Below are 20,953 nucleotides of genomic sequence, written 5' to 3' on the forward strand. Positions count from 1 at the left end.
CCGTTGGCCCCCTCAAACACACTCCCTCCACTGGCTGCCTGTGGCTGCCCATATCAAATTCAAACCTGTAATCCATACAAGGTGGCAAAGGGAGCTGAAAACCTCCCTGTGCCCTCAGGCCATAATCCAGCTTCACACTCTTACCAATGCTCTGCATTACTGCTTCGGGGTGTTTAGGTCTCACTTCCTCGCAGCAACCTGGCATTTGCAGTGACCACATGGTTTTCAATGAATAAAACAATACTAAATCATTTATTATTTGATTGTTTTTGTGCAAATATCCAAATCTACTGGTCTGCTTTAAAAAGATCAGTATCTAAAATGCAGCATGTTAGGCAGTTTTAGTTAAAAGTATAGTTTTTTCCAAATAGAAGATAGTTACAGATAGATAGCTTTAAATCTGTTAGACATTAATTGGTCTTTTTAACCCTATGAATATCGTAGTTATACTTTATAGATAAAGACAGACTGTGCCCACTATCAGAAAGTACTAAATAAAAACTCTGTTTCAAACATCTTTTTGATTGCTGAGTGTACATGTAAAGTAAACTTTCCTTCAGACTCTAAATGCCATCAGAGACAGCATGATGCACCCTGCTGTTATGAATTTTTTTTAAGATGAACTGTCAGACAAATTCGGTTGTCTGCATTCATTTTTCAAAACTGCACTTGAAGGTGAAACAGACAGTTCCGAGCCAAATACCCCTTTTCTTACTCTGTGCCTATAATCATGCATCAGAAAAATAAACTGGCATTTCCAAGAAGCTTTTTAAATAAGGCAAAATGGCCCTGGCTAGCATACATCACTGTTAAAAGAGTGTGTGCCAGAAAACCAAGCCTGTTCACTGAATCTGGCTACAGTGCTGACCTACTGTATGACAAATCACAATATTGCCACAAGTGCTAAACACCCTCTCAGCAGGGGTGCTGGTGGCAGAGATACAGAGGTATTTTTTGGCCAACTGGCAGACTTGCGGAGAGTTGACCTCATGCAGCTTGCACCGCAGGGGACCAGTCTCACTGTCTGCTGGTGGAGTCTGTAAGGAGCCGTTTCGCTCAGCCTTAATTGCCCCTGTGACACATAGTCCTGAATTTGCTATCATTTTTTTTTCTTTGTTGAAAGAGGTTCCACAGACTTTCTGTTTCTCTTCCTCTTATTTTTTGTATCTGCTACAGCAGCTTAAGGAGAATACCCAGAGGGAGCTGTGGCCCTATTCTCAGACAGCAGGGCTACTCACCCCTGACCCTGTGTACCCAATGTTGAATCATTAATCAAAACATTGGTGTGGCATGTATGAGTTCCTCCATCTCAGGCGTTGTTTATTCGTCATTATATAGTCCAGTATTGTCGTATTAATTTGTCATTTTCTCTGACGTTGTCTCTTGGGCTCAGTACTGTGGTGTCGTTGAACGAATGAAGCACAAGCATCGAGTGTGACACACTGAGGCCAGCAGTATACTCAGTGCGAAATCATATTTGCACATTTCCAGACTGAATAAGGTGCTGCAAAATAAAACAGCACCCATATATTCACTGTGATTTGAGTCCTGTTTTTTTTAATAGCATCCTCGCCAGCTGCATGCCACTGTGGGAACAGACACGATGTGAAAGTTCCTTGAAATAAGAAGTAAACACAGAAAAAGTAAATCAAAAATAGCCTGCAGTCTGCAACAAATCCCATGACACCCTTGGCCAGTTGCAGGTGTGGGTATATGGTGTTTTACTTGAGCTCAGTTTTGCTTTAGCTTTATTGAAATTTTTATATGTTTGACCTTCTGTCAGCTCCTTGATATCAGCCTTAATAAATCTTTTTGTGATGTCATGACTTGAATGCACAGAAGCTATTATGCTCACAGTTAAAGTAAGCCAAACACTCCATGGCCATATCTACTGTATAGATATCAAAATACATAATATATGATGGATCTATAACCTTGCAAAGTGATTCAGTAAAGCCACAGGATGATTTCCAGGACTAAGTCTGAGGCTCATGTACTTACTTATCCACTTCATTTCCTGAAACTGAAACTTAATTCTTCCTTGGAGCCACCCTCTGGCCTGTGTCATACATTTATTAATTTTTGGACAGATGCAGGGTGATGACTGGCTGACTAATCAAGGAATTGGTGGTAGTTTCAACACAGTCACGTTATTTGGCAATAGTTTGTCAGTAATATAATAAGTCCATGACTTTAGTTGCTCTAATGCCAACAGAAAAATCAGTACTGTAAACTTGTGCCTTTTAAACAACCTGACCAATCCTGCAAAAGTAAAAGACTTATTGGGAAATGCTGGATGGTTCAAAACCTTTTCTAGTGAAATCAGTGTAAAACTGTCTTTATGATGTTAAGCCCATCAGATACATGATCGTAAGACTCACTGAAGAACCGAGACACAACTCTTAATTTAACCCTGAAATTTGACAAAAAGATTATGTTTTCATCAGCTCTTTTTCAAACCTAGAATCGACCACCTCTGCTTTCGCCTTACACCTAGATTAATAAAATTCCATACATGTTTGGATCAGTCAAGTCTCTCTTTCTTGTTAACAGCTCATCTGTAATCTCAGGACAGGCTTCTGTCAGGCTCCAATAAAAAAGACAACATCACACTGGTCTTAGTCTCACCACACTGCCTCCCTGTGAGGTTAATTGTTTTTTAAAATGTTGCTGTTTGTTTTGAGGGCCTTACATGGTTCAGCCTACGGGTTTACTCTGAGCACCTATGGTGCCACAATTCATCTAAATCCCTTTAGTCATTTAACTGGGGGTATTTGTTTGTGCCAAGATCATACAGGCGGTGATGCCTTTGCAGTAGTGGAATTCATTCTCCCTCATGTTTGGTCATAGTCCTTCCTCTTTAATAAAACACTAAAGGATTACCTTTTCTCCTGGGCTTCTAACTGTATTGCCTTTTTTCATTTATTTGTGTGGACGTTACTCTTTTGTTAATCTCGTTTATTTCAGTCTGTTTACGTACTGCTACTAGGCAGTTGCAACACTTTCTGTGTTGTTTAAAGGCATTTAACAGATTTATTTAATTTGGCACCACATGGATGTGATAACATCTGCCTCAGACAGTGCAATGTACCTAATTTACTTCTAAATACATTTGTACATATCACTGGAAGGATTATTGCAGCGATTAAGTATTCCCCATAGTTGGGGGACAGATTAAAAAAGGAATAAAGGAAGATTCAAAATTGGAGCCGCAGAGGATGAGATATTCTGACTTTTAGTTTTTATGTTTCAAGCTCTAAAAATGCCTAACATTCCTGTAATGCAACTTGACAATGTCTTTTATAAGACCTTCTGGTAAGCACCTGTGTTTGACAAACCATGTACCCTCAGTGTATTATATACAGGCTTTCTGTTATAAATTCCAAGGTGAGCTATCCCTGATGACATCATCGTGGTTATTTTCTCAGTAAGCTGATCTTCAGGTCTAAAGTCAGTGGTTTTTAAGGGTAGAAAGGGTCTTAAATCCTAGAATCACATATGTGCATGTATTTTTCATACCTTTGCTAGGCTAATGTGCCTTAAAAGGACTTCAAGAAATGGACATTCTCTGATTTTTGTCTGTGCAAGTGCTTAGAGAGATAGCTGTATAGCACCTCCATAGGAGAAGATTTTCAAATGTTTATTTCTAGATCACTTTATAATGGCGAGCACAATAACCGCTACCACTTAAGCTGCAGCAGTTGCACACATTAACAATTATCTATGCATCTGGCTGCAGTCTTTGTATTTAGCGATTTTATCCACTGTGTGCCCGGCATTTCCTGGCAGGGAAGTAGTGTTGAATATGCCCCCTGCTGCATCAAATTTCCCAGTGGGAGCCAGGCATCATGATGTTAACTGCCAGACCTCCTGCTGCATTTCTGTCTACCCCAGAGTCTCCCTCCACGGGCTGAAGGAAAAGCACAAAAGTGATTAGCGAGCCACTGGAGGAGGAGGGGAGGGCTGTCTGAAACTGAATCTTAAAGAGGGAAAGAGAGCGAGACAGACGGACAGACAAACAGAGATAACAGAATTCATAAAGACTGATTCATGGAGACAGTAAGGGAGTGGGGGGTCAAATGTATGTGACTATCAAAGAGCAGATAAGTGGTTCAGAGGAAAGATGTGGGAAAAGAGAAGTAAATAGGGGATTAAAAAAAAACAGAAAGATAGGAAAAAGGACAAGACAGAGATAAAACTAGGGAGATATGGAGACCCAGTTAAATGATAGGTTAAAGAAAGTGAAAATCAAAGACTATAAGTAATTACACAAAAGAAAAAGAAGAAATAATCTAAACTAACAAGTAAATTCGTTAATGAGGGATTAAAAAAGTTAGAAAGAGATGACAAAGGTTTCTCGGAAGGCATGCTGTAGTAAAATAAGCAGAAGGCAAAAAAAAAGGAAAAGAAAAGAAAAAAACGTCATGTTAAAAATGGCGTTGAGAGTCAAAACAGTCCACTTCCCCTGTTTTACTGTAGTGAGCCGGCGCAGCCTGCAGTCAGACTGGGTGGCAGGGAGACGCGACCACTTGTCGCTGCCTCAGACCGATTTCAATCTCCTCCAATGTTATGCCCCTCCCAAATAACAATCCATTTCTGACTGCCTTGCTTTTCCTCTGTTTGAATACAGAATGCAGTGTGAGCCTCACTAACGCTGTGTTCCTCTCCTCTGTTTGTTCCCACATGATTTTCACTAGCTAACACTTGACTGTTTATCAAGATGGTTCTAGCATGCGATGTGGCATATATATTATGATATTTGAGGAATCCTAAAAGAAAAAAAGAAAAAAAGGCTAATTGATTGAGCTTGAGTGGGGATATGCACGATATATGATTGAAGGGGGAATTTGTTTGGCTTTCTGGGATCTGGGAAATAATCATTTGTTTTGAATAATAATAAAAAAAATAGGTGAAAATCCTGCAATCTCTAGTATCAGTCTTCTTCTTATTATTATTTTGATTACTCAGAAGGACTCTGCAGCACACTCAGCAGCTCTTTTGTGCTATCTTCCAATTTCTTGTTGCACTTTCTATTACCGGAAACTCATTTTAGGCTGTCCTTGCCACGAGAGGACCCTGTTTTTTTTTCAAGTTGTGTTAAACAGTGTTCTCGTGCAGTAAAAAAGAACAACATGTATTTCTGGTTGAAAATCTCAAAACGATAACCCTGTAAAACTGTATATAGTGTCTGATCTTCACCTCCGCGTTACATAACTGGGTTCCTCTTATTCTAAATGGCACTCTTGCTTTAGTATTAATTTTAAGTACAGAAAGTTTATGACTAAAATATCTTTTGCCCTCCAGCCCAATGCTTTTTCACTATGCAGTTGCATGAGCACTGAATGCCTCATTAGTAGTGGGTGAGATAAATGCCTCGTCAGCATGGCGACCCCTTGTGCCCATGTCAACATGCCTGCTGTCTGCGCAGATAAGCCATGGCATTATGTACTCTTATCTGTAGGTCTGTCTGCACAGGGTCAACCCTGGGGTCTGCACAAACACAGGAAATGTACCTGTATATTAGGACAGAATTTGGAGGGACAACTCTGGGTGGGTCAGCTGCCTCACCTATGACTTTTCAGTCAAGGCTGCTCAAAATAGGGTGAAAGAAACTTCTGGTAAGGTTTCAAACAAGAAAGTATTTTACATCATATGTCTTCATTTCACTAAAACTCTATTCACTACCGGCTTTAATTAATGAGGGTACTGTTATGCAGAGCAGAATCAGCCACTTAATCTGTCCCTGGCAGAGTAGCTATGAACAAAATGTTCTCAGCTAAAATGCTTCATGTCATGTTTTTGCACGAACAAAGAGCCTTCACTTCGAACTCTTCGCTCCTAAAGGTCTAAAGGAAATTGCAACAAAACCTCTAAGAGTAAATGTTAATGCAGTTACTTTACTTTCCGTAAGAGAACATGTTATCTTTCTGCATAGTCATACCCTGATTTCTAAAGTGGTCAGTGCTTTGCAATGTGCGCTGTGCAGTTCAGTGTTGTATAATAGCAGAACCTCTTGATTCAAGCACTGGGTGGGTAGTTTTCCTGTTGATTCAGGTGCTTCACCAGTCAATCTGTATTTAGAGAGCTGAAATCTCTCTCTCTGATGTCTGACTGTGTGTGTTTGTGATGCATGTGTGTATGTTTGATGTGATGAGAGAATCCTCACTGGATTTGGACACTGGATTTTTCATTTTGCTTGTATTTCTGTGATATGTCAGCAAGTAGAATGTGTGAGTCAAAGAAAGAGCCTTGAGACATCTGACAGATTATTTTAATCTGCTCATATGCTGTAACTACAACATATCCAACAGTCAAACTCGGGATACTTAATAATCTTTTCACAGACGCTGGAGGGAATAAAATCACACTTGTCAAACAACTCTCCCTAGTCCAGACACTTCCATTAGTTAAATGGTGAAAATGAAATCATAAATTTGACGCATCTCATAGATCTCTCTATGAGACAATTGAAAACCACTGATGTTCCTAGAGGCCCAGTAAGGCTTTTGTAACCATCTAAATTTAAAGGAATCTTTATGCATGTAATTGTAGACTTTGAACTACAGAGAAACAAATTTTGTTGCTTTTGTTTTTTCATAATACAAAACAGGCTTCTTTTACTGATGTCAACAAACTTCAACAGCTTCAGAAAGCAATATTTGGTGCTTGTCTGGTGTGGGAGTATTAAAAGAGCTGTCAATCCATTATGATAGCTTCTATGATCCTGTATATTACACTTGGGTGGTTCGTCAACTCTTTTGTTTACACTTGGATCATGCGTTGTACCTTTGACTTCACTCACTTTGAATATGTTAAAAAAATAACAGAGCCTTCATTAGTATGCCGCCCTCATATCGGAAAGCATTAATATTTACTGGCAAAAATCAGTCAAGAAAAACGGGCTAATCTCTGTTGGTTCTACACCAAGCATATGTTGTGCAAAGCTACATTAATCTTGAATGATTGGGAGCAACCACTGTGCAATGAATCTCTAACGCTTCAATCTGTTTTGGTTGCTCGCAGTTAGCATGAAACTTGCTAAATTAGTCTGTCTATCCACCAATTAACACTTAGATGATTAATTGTGTTTTGCTAGTTCTCTTTCAGTTTATTGGCGGAAAAAACGAACCACATAAGTGAATGGAAAAGACGCACTACACCCGGTAACTGATGGTGCCTGGAATATAACAGATCACCTGAGAGTATACATGTATATGAGCATCAACCTAAAAATTATGGTACATTTTTCATGCCTGCAGCTGCAGCTTGCTTACAAAGAATCCACAATCCATACGATCAAATATCTGGATGAAAAAATATGGAATGACTAATTACTAGCAGCAGACGGGCCATAAAGTGAGCGAGTGAACAACGGAGGAAGTGAGCCATAGACCTTCCATACGCCACAGTTGGACTTGTTGTTCCGCTGGCTTCCGACAACGATGAGACGACGGACGAATGGCTCCCAGAGGTGTAAACATAGCTAGTGTGAAGACAGGCTGTCTCCAGACCCGCTATCACATCCTCAGTTCCTCTCCAGCAAACATTGGGCGCAGGACTTGGCACACAGGCACACACATGAAATGTCTTAAGCCGTTAAACTGACAAGACTAATCAGCAATTTTTTTTTTTTTGATAGAATTTCAGGAGTTCAGGAGAGGGGAGGTGAGATGGTCAGGAAGCTTGTGTGCTGTATGGAGTGTGTAATGTGTAGTATGGATGTATGTGTGTAGGCCAGGGGACAGTGCAGGCCCCTGCAGAGCACTGATAAGAGCTTGTTTACCTTCCTGTGGATGGTCAGGCCTCAATCTGCAGTTGCGGAAACGCCGGGACAATAGGTGTGTGTGTATGTGGAGTCCAGAGACTTGAGCCAGCCTTGAAGCTCCCCTTTCCCTCTCCAACTAACTCTGATAGGACCGCTGACCCCTCCCTCCCCCTTCCCCATCATGACTCCGTCGTCCGACCCTGGACACAAACAGTTTACTCTACCCCGAGGGACCAAGGGAGACAGTTGGTCTTGACGGTGTCTGCTGTCAGGGTTTCCCCTTCTGTTTGTTTTCTCCCACTATCTTTCTTTTAAATGCAGCCATGCACTGTAGTTTCAAGTTCTAAGAGTCTTCCTTTTCCATCTAAACTCTAGGCAAGTAGTTGACGCTCTTTTCCACAGTGACTTACAATGAGGGAAGGCGTGAAAGACAGGGCATGAAATCAAGCCTGCCCGCTTGCTTGCTCAGGATGAGTGAAAAGGCAGCCAGTTATTGGGCCGCAGGTACTCAATCCCTTGAATCTAAATCAACATTTAGTTAAGGTGTGATACAAATTTAAAATTCAAGGGCTTGCCACTGCCTGTCAGTACTCTGCGATGTTGGCACAGCACGGATGCTCAAAGTTGAGGCAACAGTGTTACAGATGGACAGGCACCTCTTGAGATCTTTAATTTACTGGCAGAAGTAGCTAGCTAACATAAACAGCACCGCACAGACAACAGCAAGCCTCATCCCCTACTTCCACCAAATATACCATCTGTAAATGTCCTGTAAAACACTGAAAATATGGAACACATAACCTCAGCAAATTACTGCAAAACATGTCAGCAACATTTTTTTCAATTTGAGGAACTCTGAATCCATCAAATTGAACTTCTAAGTAGGAAGAAATAAACTTTAGTAGCTTTTTGAAGAAATGCCCTTTTTTTTTCCCCCCAAGAAGTGACTTCTTGTTTCCTCTGATTTCTACTAACACTACAGAATATGTTCAAAACAAGAAGTGATAATCAAGTCAATCAGATATGTGTTCTACATGTACTTCTACTTTTTGTGCAGTTACAGACAATCAGGAGTCACAGTGTACCATTTGACGGACACATCATGTGACTTTTCAATTATTTTGGTCTCATTCGTCATATATAAGTTGCATGTATGGTGAGTTATCGCTCATGTAAATAGTGGAGAGGTGACAACAATTTTCATTCTCGCCTAAGGTGTTCTGTCATCACTTCACTCCTCAGCCTCTCTGGGTTTTCGACTTGCAGCTCTCCACTTTCTCTCCACTCGCACTAAGATAAAACCCATTCCACTTTGCTTCACAGGATGGGTTGGAACAGACTCATTTTTTCTTATCACCATAATGTTAACATAGTGTGAAACAACACAGTGAATGCTTCCCTAAAGTTGGATTATGGGCTGTTAGCATAATGCAATGCTTGTGGGATGGAGCTCTGAGTATACTGCTCACAAACTTTATGATGCCTTTTTGGCCTTGCTAATACTGTTATGGGCGCCCACATCATGGGAACTTCTTTCCTAGAGCATTCGTAACAATTTAATGTCATGTGGTGCACCCGATTTTGAAATATACATTTTCTTTTTTTGCATTCATGAATGCAAATGGTGTGATGATTTGACAGTAAGAGAATAGTCCTGTTTCACAATTGTTAAAGTTCTTTGAAAAGTTTTGTGTAGTAGCAGTCACAGTTGCTGTCTGGACTTACTGCTCTTGTGTTCAAACACTTCTGACAAAAAGAAGCAGACAAAGGAAGAATACAGGATGTCAGCCCTGCGAAGGCCTACTTTAATCCCTAATAAAGATAAATCACCTGAAACTCTCCAGTAACTTCCAAGCACAGCTACTAGTCTCAGTGCAGCTATGGTGGCTAATTATAGACAGTGAAACTTAATTTAGGAAGTTCAGGTTGCCAACCTGAATTAATTATATTTTTACAGTATTTTAATCTAAATCTTAAAACAATGGAGAAAAAACTTTAATGCGCACATCTAGAGTCCTAAATTGGGATATTGTTGGTAAGGGTAGCTATAGTCTATAAATATTTGAGTTGACTGTCCATCAAGCAATGGAAATGACTGTAATCAAAACAACAAAATTAAGATGTTACGTATATCTCAAGCTCAATTTATAAGGCTCAGCTCTTTACCGGACTCTACTTTATCAATCTAAACTCTACTTTGTGAGGCTAATCTCCACATCCATAAGACTCTACTACGCATAGTTCACACTTTTGCTAACATGCTAATGTCAGCATGATAACATATTTGCATAAAGCACATAAACTTAACATGCACTGGCCTACCTACACCTAATGCTGACAGGTTGAATGTAAAGCTGATAAACCGAAACTGACAACTTTTAGCAAAGTGAGCTGAAGCAGCATGTTGAGCTAAACTTAAGAAAGTAGGCCTAATAGACTGATGGAAGCAGGACATAGTTAATGCCAAGCTGATCCTGAGATGCCCTAAAATGGTCACAGTAGTGGTGATGTCTTAATGGTGCTATGCACAATTGAATACATGCGGAAAACGGATGTCTGTGATTTGGTTAACTAATCTCCTAGTCTCCTTTTACTATCTTTTTTTTGAATGCCCTGGAGGGTTACGAAAGAAAGAGCAAACAGACTCTGGACATGTGAAGTTACCAGATGGGAGCTATTGCTCTCCTTGTTAGTTGTGGCTCCAGGGTGCTGCAGACAACCAGGAGAACAGCTGAGGGCAGTTTAAAGTGCATCATACTGTAAGTTGCTCATCGCTCTCAGATATTGGCACGCTCCACAAAATTGGGCTTTCTCCAACTAACAGCAAATTGTCCATTATTGATTTTGGCTGTGCACTCGTTGGTCTTAATTTTAGAAGCATCAGTTTCCTATAATATGTTTAATATGTTTCCAGTTAAATAAAAGTCCCTTTTAAGTCTGGTAATTTAGTCATAATAAATTAATAAAAGCGTTAATATGGTAATTAGCAGTAGTCTATTCAGGTATACAGATTCATTTAAACCCCTTTAATATGACGTGTGTAACCACTAAAATTGACTTTACATTAAGAATTAAAGCAACCTTTGGGATCAAATTTGATTATATGCACTTTTCATGAATTGAGCTCATCTTCTGTCCTCCCTAATGTCCCCTAATGTTTTCTATTCACATCTCCCCCTCATACCTAACATCTAAATGGAAATCACCAGCATCCATAAACATGTCTTCTCATGGAATGGGAAATGGAGGGGACTGATATAAGTAGATAAAGAGGACAGGGAATGGAATGGTTCTTCTATACCTCATTTACCAGCAAACCGCTTAGCGAGGCCATTGGCATTTCCGGGGTCAAGAGGGCAAAATGAATGTTCTTCACATCCTATGGTGACTCGTAAAAAAGGAGACCAGTGACACATGCATGTACGCACACACACGCACAGGCTTATGCAGTCAGTGTGATTTATACCAAGACCTCTCAGGCGACAGTCAGGGATCGTTGACTCTGTCACAGCAGAACAAGAGAGAAATAACTTTATGGATGTGGATATTGAGCAACAGACATTAACACAGAGGGCCAGAATAACAGGAAACCAGCCTTGACCTCTGTGGTGAGGGAGGGAAAAAGAGATGGCGAAGAAGTATGGATGGCTCTCCATCTTGATTTGCTAGAAAAGCTGCAGTACAAAGCTGAGCAGACTAAGAAACAGTGAAGAGGTTGGCCCACAAATGTTACAGCCCCCCCCATATCTCCTAATTAGTGCCAAATGTGTCCTTGATTTGACCGTAAAATACTACCAAAGGACAATGGCATGATGTATTACTCCCCTTGAAAAGGGGAAAAGATTTTTATGTGACACAAATAAAAGATTCTAAATCCAAAAAATCTATCAATAAGTAGCATCTTAGATAACAAGCTGATTCCAAAAATGATATCTCATGAGCGCCTCTTTTTCCATAAGTGATATTGTAGGTTATGAACAAATAAATGAACTGAACAAATGAATAAGAGTCCATGATGCCAACCCAATTTCATTGTGGGGACAACAAAAACAGGAGAAAGAGCTAGTTATGTAACATGTTCCAGCTCCCTTTTTTTCCGTTTTTCATTGCATTCAACACTTTCTATCCCATTTTATCTCTATCTCTGTCCATTCTCCTCCACTGCTAGTGATGACATTGCCTCAACCAAGGTCTTTGATTAGTGCCGCTTCTAAATAAGGCACATCCTGTTGACCTTCCAAACTTTGTAATTTCCTATTAACCCTTTCCTCTCTAGTCCTCTTTCTTTCTCATCTGACTTGTTTTACACTACATCTCCTCTCTGAGGGATTGCGTCCTGCTGGGTAAACAGACCAAATACATCATAAAAGTCAGTGGAGCGGTATGTCATGCAGCATTTGCTCACTAAATTAGTTGTTTCTGTTATGATATCACTCTCGTGCCCTTATATGCTTCGCCACCAGCTGTTTTGGGGGTGATTGAGGCATGATACTTAGAGGAGTATATTGCTTGGATTAATCTTATTGTAGATAGGCTCATGTTAATGTTTAGGCGCAGGACAGACTAGTCCTTCTGGCTGATCCCATGCGAGCCGACTCCACAGTGAAGGTGGGTGGCTTTAAGGCTTTATCCCGAGGAGTAAATTCAGATGAACAAAGACTGCAGTGCCACAGCACTCCCATAATGGCCTAGACCCTTTCATCTCTAATCAGCAAAAGGTGGTAGATGGGCCAGGAAAGAGATCCCTGATTGAGTTGGAAAATACATCTGACCCTCTACACTGTATTCTCCACAGCTCTTCTTGAGGAAAGAGGAAGTTTGCTGGAGAATATTTAGTCCCTGCCAAGTTTAGACAGGTTAGAGTGAACATGTGCATGCACATACCTTCTCTTATCTAATACAATAGAACACACATACACACACACAGCCCAGGTCAAACACCAGGCATTTATACCCAACCTCATCCATGACCGCACAGCCTTGGCTCGATTAATTCAGCCTCCAGAGACACGGATCCCCAGGTTAAACAGCAGGCTCATAGCAGAGAGCAGAGTGAGCAGGCTTGATGGATGACTGCAGCCCCGTATCCTGACACGTCTGATAAACGTGAACCGGCAGATTCGTTTTTAAACAATGTAGTCCTACCCACACATTTAACATCCATACTCCTAGACCAGGGAAAAGCTTTCACAATGACTAATAACAAATTTAGCCCCTTTCAGACAAGGAATCTGTAACATTGCTGGGTTCATCTATATGTTAAATAATGGATTTTGGCTTTGACGCATATAGTTCTTCATTCATGTGCTGCTGATGTACAAATATGACAGGATTGTTGTGGATAGATTTGTCATCTTGCACTACCTGGGATTTGAGGCACAAGACTAGATGATGCAAGAATTTGTGTAGTAATGCTGGAAGCAAGAGATTGTTCAGTGTAACTTGATTATATGCTGCTGACAGTGCTTAACTATTTGTATTTGATTTCTTTCAGCCTCAAGTCAGACATGTGATCCAAATTTGGATAATGACCACCCATGGGACTATGTGAGTGAGAAAATTGGCTGTTGGACCAGCTTCGTCAGACAGGACAAGGCAGAGGTCCACATCCTTAACGTAAACTTTGACGAGACGGTAAGCATGTCAAGGTTACACAAATGAGATGCAACTGGAGCTCATTATGTAAATGTAAATATGCAATATTATAATAATGAAAAAAATTCTTACTTGCCACTTCCTTAACATGTATAGTAACAGTGAAATTCAGCAGGCAGGCGAAACCTTCTCTGTAGACCATATAGTAATTGCAAAGCTAAGCTGCAACAGAACATAGAAAGTTAAAAGGCTGCACAATCAACACACTAGCTATCTGTCAAGCTGACAACTCAGCTTACTTGTTATATAAATCCAATACCATGGCCTGTCATGGGTGTGTTATCATCTCCAAATTAATCATCCTTTTCAATGGATGGTACAATATGTCAAGTTCAGTCACACCTATAAAGCAGTGTGCCAGTCCATGCATTGCACACGTGCTCACCTTGTATGCATTTTACACCTTTCAGATAATAGAATATGTCACTCATAGTTACAAACACAGGGAATCAGTTTGAATTCAATTTTTATTTTATTTACACAGCTGGAGGCTCTGTCAGATTGCATGCAATATGACATAGCATTAAAATATAGCAAAGCCAACTGTGGAGGCTGATTTATGTGATGGAGATGGAAATTTTTTAAAAACTGCCTGTGTTGCAGTTGAAGAACATGGTCAACCATGATAGAGAAAAGATGACAAGAAACATTTTGACATTTCCCGGTAGTAAAAGCACAGGTGTAAAATGATGGCCGAATTCCATTTAGTTGCTTTGGTTGGATGGTCTTGGTGTTGTTCATGCCGGCTCACTGTCACAGCTTACTGGCATGCTAGAACAGAACGGAGCCATCCATAATTTTATTAGTTAAACCTGTGATTTGCCTACTATGTCAAATAAAAATGTCTGCCGTGGAGAAGGCATAGAAAGGCTGGAATGCTAAGACAACATGAGTAACCTGGCAGAGATTGACTGTTAGCTCTTCTCTTGATATACCGAGGCTGAGTGCAAACAAAGAGCAGCTGGATATGCAGGTGAGCGGGTCATGTGTTGAGCTGACTCGACACTGGTGGTTGGCAGGCAGGACAAAAATGTCAGATTCAGAATGACCTAATGAGATGTTAGTGCGCACAACACAGAGATTAATCAGATAAACTGGAGTCAGAAGAGGCAGGAAGCAAGGACAGAGCGACTGACATTAATGCAATATGATTTTGTCGGTATACATTTAAAGGGGAACTCCGCAGAATGTACACATTAGAGTCTGTTAACAGGTCAAAAACTACAAAGACTTTTATGGCTCTAGAGATTCTTTATGACTCCAGATTTGCATTGTGGGTGCCAGATGTTGACAAGGAAGAAGAATATCTAGAATATAAACATCACTATCTCTGGTTCTGGTGCATACATTTTTTTACGACAATGTTATAGAAGTGCATTGCTAAATCAGTGCTCTTTTAACTTTATTTTGGTTAATATTGTCGTTTTTTACATGTAATATTGTTGTCGTACAAACTGTAACCCTAACATTTAAATGAATCAGCCAAAAAAAACATTCTTCCCACACTATAAGATGTAAACACACACACTCCGTGTTTTATCAGCCACTTGCTAACCCTTAACAGATGCCAGACATAACAGAAAGATAGGGTTTCCCAGAATGCTACAGTTTTTTTTTTTTTTTTTACCACTAAAGAAGCTTCTACTGTATAACAGCCCCACTCTACAAGTTTGGCTTTGTGTTTAAATAATTCCTTTTTTGGCTAAACTAACACACACCGTAATTGCGGATAGTGTATTGGGTCATTTTAAATGTGAAACTTTTAGCTTCAGGGAATGACAGCAGAAAGTAACTCCAGAAAACTTTTAATCTATATGTTGTTATTGCTGTGCCAGACTCCATTTTTCACTGTCGAACATTGTCGGTCAGCTCACATTAGTCATTTCTTTATCAGTGTGCTCTGTTTGTTTGCTTCTTCTGTTTGTTCTCACTTAGAGTTCTTTATGTAGTACTTCCACACAACTTGTGTTAAGCAACTGCTGTTTATTTATTTATTGTCTCTTTTTATTTTTCACTCTGTTGGTCATTCTTTCTCATTTGGTAGTGATTATGAGGAGGGGAACAGATGTGCTATGTGCAGCCTAGCCAAAGCACCATCACAGGATACAATGCCTGCCTGAATCCATCACCTCTATAAATCCTTGAGTTGCTTTTAGGAAAGCTATAGAGAATCCTGTCATATTTTTTCTCTTAGGAGAAACTTTAACCAGTAAGCTAAGCTGATTTAAAAAGAAGAGTGTTTTTCCTTCAGAATTAATTCTTTTGAATTTGACATTAGAGAATACTGAAGTTTAGTTGTGATGTTACACAAAGACACATTAACATAAGTGTCTTAGCAGTGTAGCTACTTAGCCTCAGAGATGCCCTGGTCTGTAAGACCTGTATTTAGTTTTGTTTTAAGTAAGAGTGCTAACATTGTGCAAGCAGATGATTGTCTTTCCCTCAAATACTGGGTTATGAGCATAAATACTGCTCTTTTGCCAAGTCTTTAGTCTCATTTAATGGACTGCAGTTTTACAGCATATTTAATGGACTGGAAATAAGAAGAAAAAGCTGTTTGATGACAAAACAGATTTAAAGCATATTGGGAGGGAAATGCTTCTCTCAGCCATCTTATTAGACCCAAAGAGTGAAACCAGACACATTATGTTGTGTGGGAGAACAAGAAAAAGACACATTTCATTTAAAAAAGTAAGAGTTCGTACAGAGAATGGTTCAAGTTGTCTCATAAAAGCATAAATTGGCATGGGGTTTGTGGGAGTTAAAAAAAGGAATTTGGCTTGGGATCTGTGTGATGCAATGGATGTTGTACAGAGCATATGCTGTTCTCTTGTGGAACTATGATTGGATGCTTTATCAAATGAAAGAAGAAAGTGGACATGAGATCTCCAAACACAGACCCCTTATCTGCTCTTGACTGTCTGTTTAGAACAGACGTTTCTTGTAAACACAGTTGAAGGGGACGGTCTTCATCTTTTGCCAAACTGTCCAGTCAGATGGGAGGTTTGCTCTTGCCTCCCCCTTTCTTTGTCCTTTAAAATGTCTTATCACCTTCTTCCCCATCCCTTTTGTTTTTCATACTGATTTACAACTTGCCTGAGAGTTGAATCTCACAGTTTGACCGCACAGAGAATTATAAAGGGAACATCGAGGGGGCTGCGACAGGCCAGGAGAATTCGTAGGGAGGAGCTGCTTGTACAGGGCCCATTGATGTCACATACTGGCTTGGGTAGTCGGGGTCTTGGCACAGGGCCGAGACTAGACCAACGGAGCCAATTCAAGTTAAGGGAGAGAGCCAAAAGAATAACTGGAAACTGCATCAGCAAAGGCCCTTCAAAAAAAATGCTCTTGAGAAAAAAAAAGGCTGAAAAGGCAAACAATTGTATCTTGAAAGCACAGGAACAAAAGTAGCAAAGGTGAGTGATCAGGGTCAGCGACAGTCATGATTCAGAGTTCAAAATGAAAGAATGAAAGTCACAAGAGGATGAAGGGAGGGAAACCAGACAGAGAGACAATGAAGCTCATTAGAAAGGAGTATTTAGGAAAACACCACTGAGTTATCTCTGTTTGAGGCACAATGAACTCTGTAGGAAATGCCATTCATTCATTTACTGAGTGTACATGCAAAATGATTCAGGTAAAAAGGAGGTGGTAGTTCTGGGAAGACGTTATGTTAAAACCTTCCAAAATCACAGACTCTGTGACTCTCGTGATATAATAACTCAGTCCCTCCTAAATTCTGTCTGTCTTCAGGGCAGTCAAGCTATATTCTTTTTATTATTAATAAATGCACTGAAGATGGAAAGAAAGTGTCTTATGAATGTTAAAACAACAACACAAAGCAAGACAGTGAACAGGTCTTTTTTGCACATGATCCTGACTCCTAGTCCATTCAAAGCCGCCATGTTTTCACCTGGGATTGCAGTGTCCCCTTTGGCCACTTTTTAAAAAGAAGGGACTAAACACATTTATGAGGTGCAGCATCCATTATGCACAAGCCACTATGTACAAGACAGTGATAGTATAGCGTGTGTGTGTGGGTGTGTGTGAGAGATTACAGATCCCTCTGACCATTTTACCGGGTGCGCAAGCCTCTCTTTCCAATGTATCTGTGTTTTGCTCATAGGCAATTTGTTGATGGTCTCCTTAGACCTAATTTGTTCTGTACGGGTCTGAAAATTTCCATAGCACAGGCCTGAGCTCATCACAATTCTCTTGGATCAAGCTCTGGCAGCATCAGGTAGCAAGTGAATAAATTTAATATTAGGGATTCACACTGTTTCCCCAGCATGCTCACTGTCTCCCCAGCAGAGCCCGGCTCTGAAAACAATCTACCTTCAAATAAACAGAATAAAGTATTTGGTGTCAAAAGGCATCACAGATGGATCAAAGCAGACATTTGTATTTATGAATGTTAAATTCCCACAAAAGAATCACACTGGAGAGATATTTCCATGTTTTTCTTTATTTTGTTTTTTTTAAAGCTGTTCAATTCTCACTCATGTATTGAGTCATAGAATTGAGACAATTTCAAATCCATGACTCTTTTACTTTTCTAAACCCAATTATCTTAAGGCTATTACAGAAGTAAAAGTAATTAGAACTAGGATTTATTGGAATTAAGTCAGTGTTCTAAAAAAATGTCTCTAAACTCAGACTTATTATTCCACAGTGAAAAGGTTTACTCACCACCACTTACATCCATAAAACTCAGCGGTACCAGCTTTACCCTACGCACATGTGGAGCATGGTAATTAAGGCTGATTCATAGAGTGACTGTGGTGGTGATTAGCGAATCACATCGCCATTGTGTTACCCTCAACTGAAAATGTGGTTAATGAGGTATTACATTATGTGTTAAATTATGTTAATGAGGTTTTATATACAGTATATAAATACCGGCAGGATCCGCCACGTACGGGAGTGCACTGGGTTGCAAGTGATAAGAGACACATAAATTGATAAGGAATACTGAACCCTAAAATAATTCTTATTTCATTAGTATTAACACATGGTTTCAATGCTACAAAGACACACAGCTTAAAAAAAAAATGCTGCTGTTCGCATGTCAGGTAAATATATCATTTTGATAGCTTTTGACTTTTTCCCCTTGTTGGCTTGCACTGTAAGAATAGAACCACGCTGCATTACCTCATTAATGTCTCTGTCAATACGGAGGCAGACAGCAAAGACAGCTTCCTGTCTGTCTGCGAGCCCTCCTCAAATGACTGGCACTGCTTTTTCTGGAGAGATGCATGTGTTGACATTTCATAGTAGCGAAAACAAGGATAATTGTCATATCCCCCACTGATTTTTGCAATAGGGCAGAAACAGAATCAAACTTGTGTAGAATTAAACTGCAGATGGAACTATTTTTAAACTTGGTTCTACAAGCAAAATGTCTCTCTACTCCTCAGTTTGAGGTCTGTTCATTTAATGACATCCATGCCAAAAGGGAAGGTTGCAAATTGGGGAATAGTTATATACTATTTTACACTCAAAACAAATGCTGGCTTGAAGTCGGCATACTGGCACATTTCGATTCTGCGCGAAAAGGTCATAATGATTATGATTAATTTTGTATATATGTTTATGATTGAGAGTTTTCCAAAATCTCAACCTAAAATGTTTGTGCTAAAATACTCATAAGTCACATAATTATGATTCTTTTAATTTTTAATCTTGGCAGTAAAGTAGGAATCTTAAAAATACTACATGTTAATGGAGCCTGTGACATGTTTCAATATGACAAGACTGCACAGATAAATATATCCCTCCACTTTGCTGTGTGACAACACAGTTAACAGTTATATAATAGGAGCAAGAGGCATTGTTTGAAGTACATTTCATAAAGTTTTAGTTTTTTTTATTTTACTGCTTTGTTTATATAACACAGCACAGACTCAGCATGGTACCTCACCAGAAAACTCATTATAGGCAGCATGGTAGTTCCCATATGGATGGCTTAACAGGGTGAGTGAATATTTATGCTACACAATTTCTTTGTGTTCCTAATCAGTCCCAGTGTTGCACCTGGAGATTTACACCACTGCCAAACTTTGCCTGCCTGCAACACAATCACAAACTCCAAACCCTTTGGCTTCCACACAGAATTAGAAGTTGTTAACTCATTAACATGCTTAAGCAGCACTGAATTTACAGCTGAATAAAGGACATGGTAAATATTTAAATGCAGAGTTTGAATACAGAAGTGAATACAATAAATGGTCATTATTTTAAACGTAACGGATCAAATCTTTTGTTTCCTTTCAGGAGACCAAGGTTTTCTCTCTGGAGATGACCAATGCCAGGCCCATGAACCTCATCCTCACGTCGTCAGACAAGGCTCACTGTCTACCAAAACTCAACACTGGGGTTAACATTTATGTGAGTTATGCCTCTTTTCTTTCATACCATTCAGACTGGGTGCAGCACGGATGGATATGTGCAAAGTAAAGGGGAACTAAAATGCTGATTGTGCAACATACCACAAAATTTATTTTATGTGTTAGTCTGTTGTCTGTGATTCCACTACTTGCTTGGTATTGATACAAGAGATTGTTTAACAAGTACGGACTAATCATGAAAAATAACAGGTTGTGGGATCACCAGTGTAAGTGGTTATTTTTCAGTATTGTATAATTTTCTAATTTCTCCAGATGTACTTAGCTCCTGTCAAGTGCCAGCTGTTTAACATACAGTCAAACTGCCACAGCTGTGCAGCGCTCCGGGCCTGTTAAGAGACAGTGAACTATGTTTGCCTTCCATAGATATTCCCCAGTGGCTGTTCTGCACGAGGCAGTTTGTGTTTTTGTGTTTTTATTATCCACACCATAAAATCGGCAAGACAAGTTTTAAAGTGGTGAGCAACAAGAGGGGCTGATGGCGCCGGCTGTAGAAGTAATGTTCCAATGAAATTATAGATTCTGACCTTTATACACTGTCCTCAGATTATATCTGTGAATTAAATCTAGGGAGGCCACAAAACAACTTTTATTCAGCTGCTGAAGTGTCTAATTAAATAGAGGAATAATAATGTTATGTGGACAAAGTGTTTGGTTATTGTAGTGTGTCAGACTATTTTGGTATTTAAATTGGCATTGGTGATGAACCTAAGTATTGTTATTGAAACACATCACCGAGTACAATTCAATTCAATTCAGCTTCTTACATTATGTCATGGTCTGTTTTCACCAAACTCAAAAGCCTCAAACAGGAAATTATATTAAAAAAGACTGAGGTGTCCAAATAAATGAGATTGCGTCAAACTGGAATATTAATTCTAAATATGTTACTGATGAAACACCTAATTTCTTAATGGAAAACACTGATTAGTTTCAATTGTGGTCAAGATATGGAACTGCAGTTTCTGTAGATCAGGAACCATATCCTCATGGAAAGTTATAATAACTTTTATTAAACCAATAATTAAACCACTTAGCATCTGCAGTTGTTAAAGAACTCATCTACAGCAGAGTAGGTTACATTATTGCTTAACACACATCAGTGTGTGAAGTAAGCAGCGTCTGCCTC

At 39.6% G+C, this 20,953-nt stretch overlaps 1 protein-coding gene across 1 annotated transcript in view; it reads left to right on the forward strand.

Moving 5' to 3' along the window:
* eng (endoglin) overlaps positions 1-20,953 on the forward strand; it is a 38,766-nt gene that overhangs the window by 1,938 nt on the left and 15,875 nt on the right. Inside the window, exons 3-4 of the mRNA XM_051412568.1 lie at positions 13,260-13,399; positions 19,694-19,807. Of these exons, the coding sequence (XP_051268528.1) occupies positions 13,260-13,399; positions 19,694-19,807 (254 nt within the window). The remainder of the gene's footprint in view (positions 1-13,259; positions 13,400-19,693; positions 19,808-20,953) is intronic.

This window comes from Dicentrarchus labrax, unplaced genomic scaffold (genome assembly GCF_905237075.1).
Source record: "Dicentrarchus labrax unplaced genomic scaffold, dlabrax2021, whole genome shotgun sequence".
Lineage (NCBI taxonomy): Eukaryota > Metazoa > Chordata > Actinopteri > Moronidae > Dicentrarchus > Dicentrarchus labrax.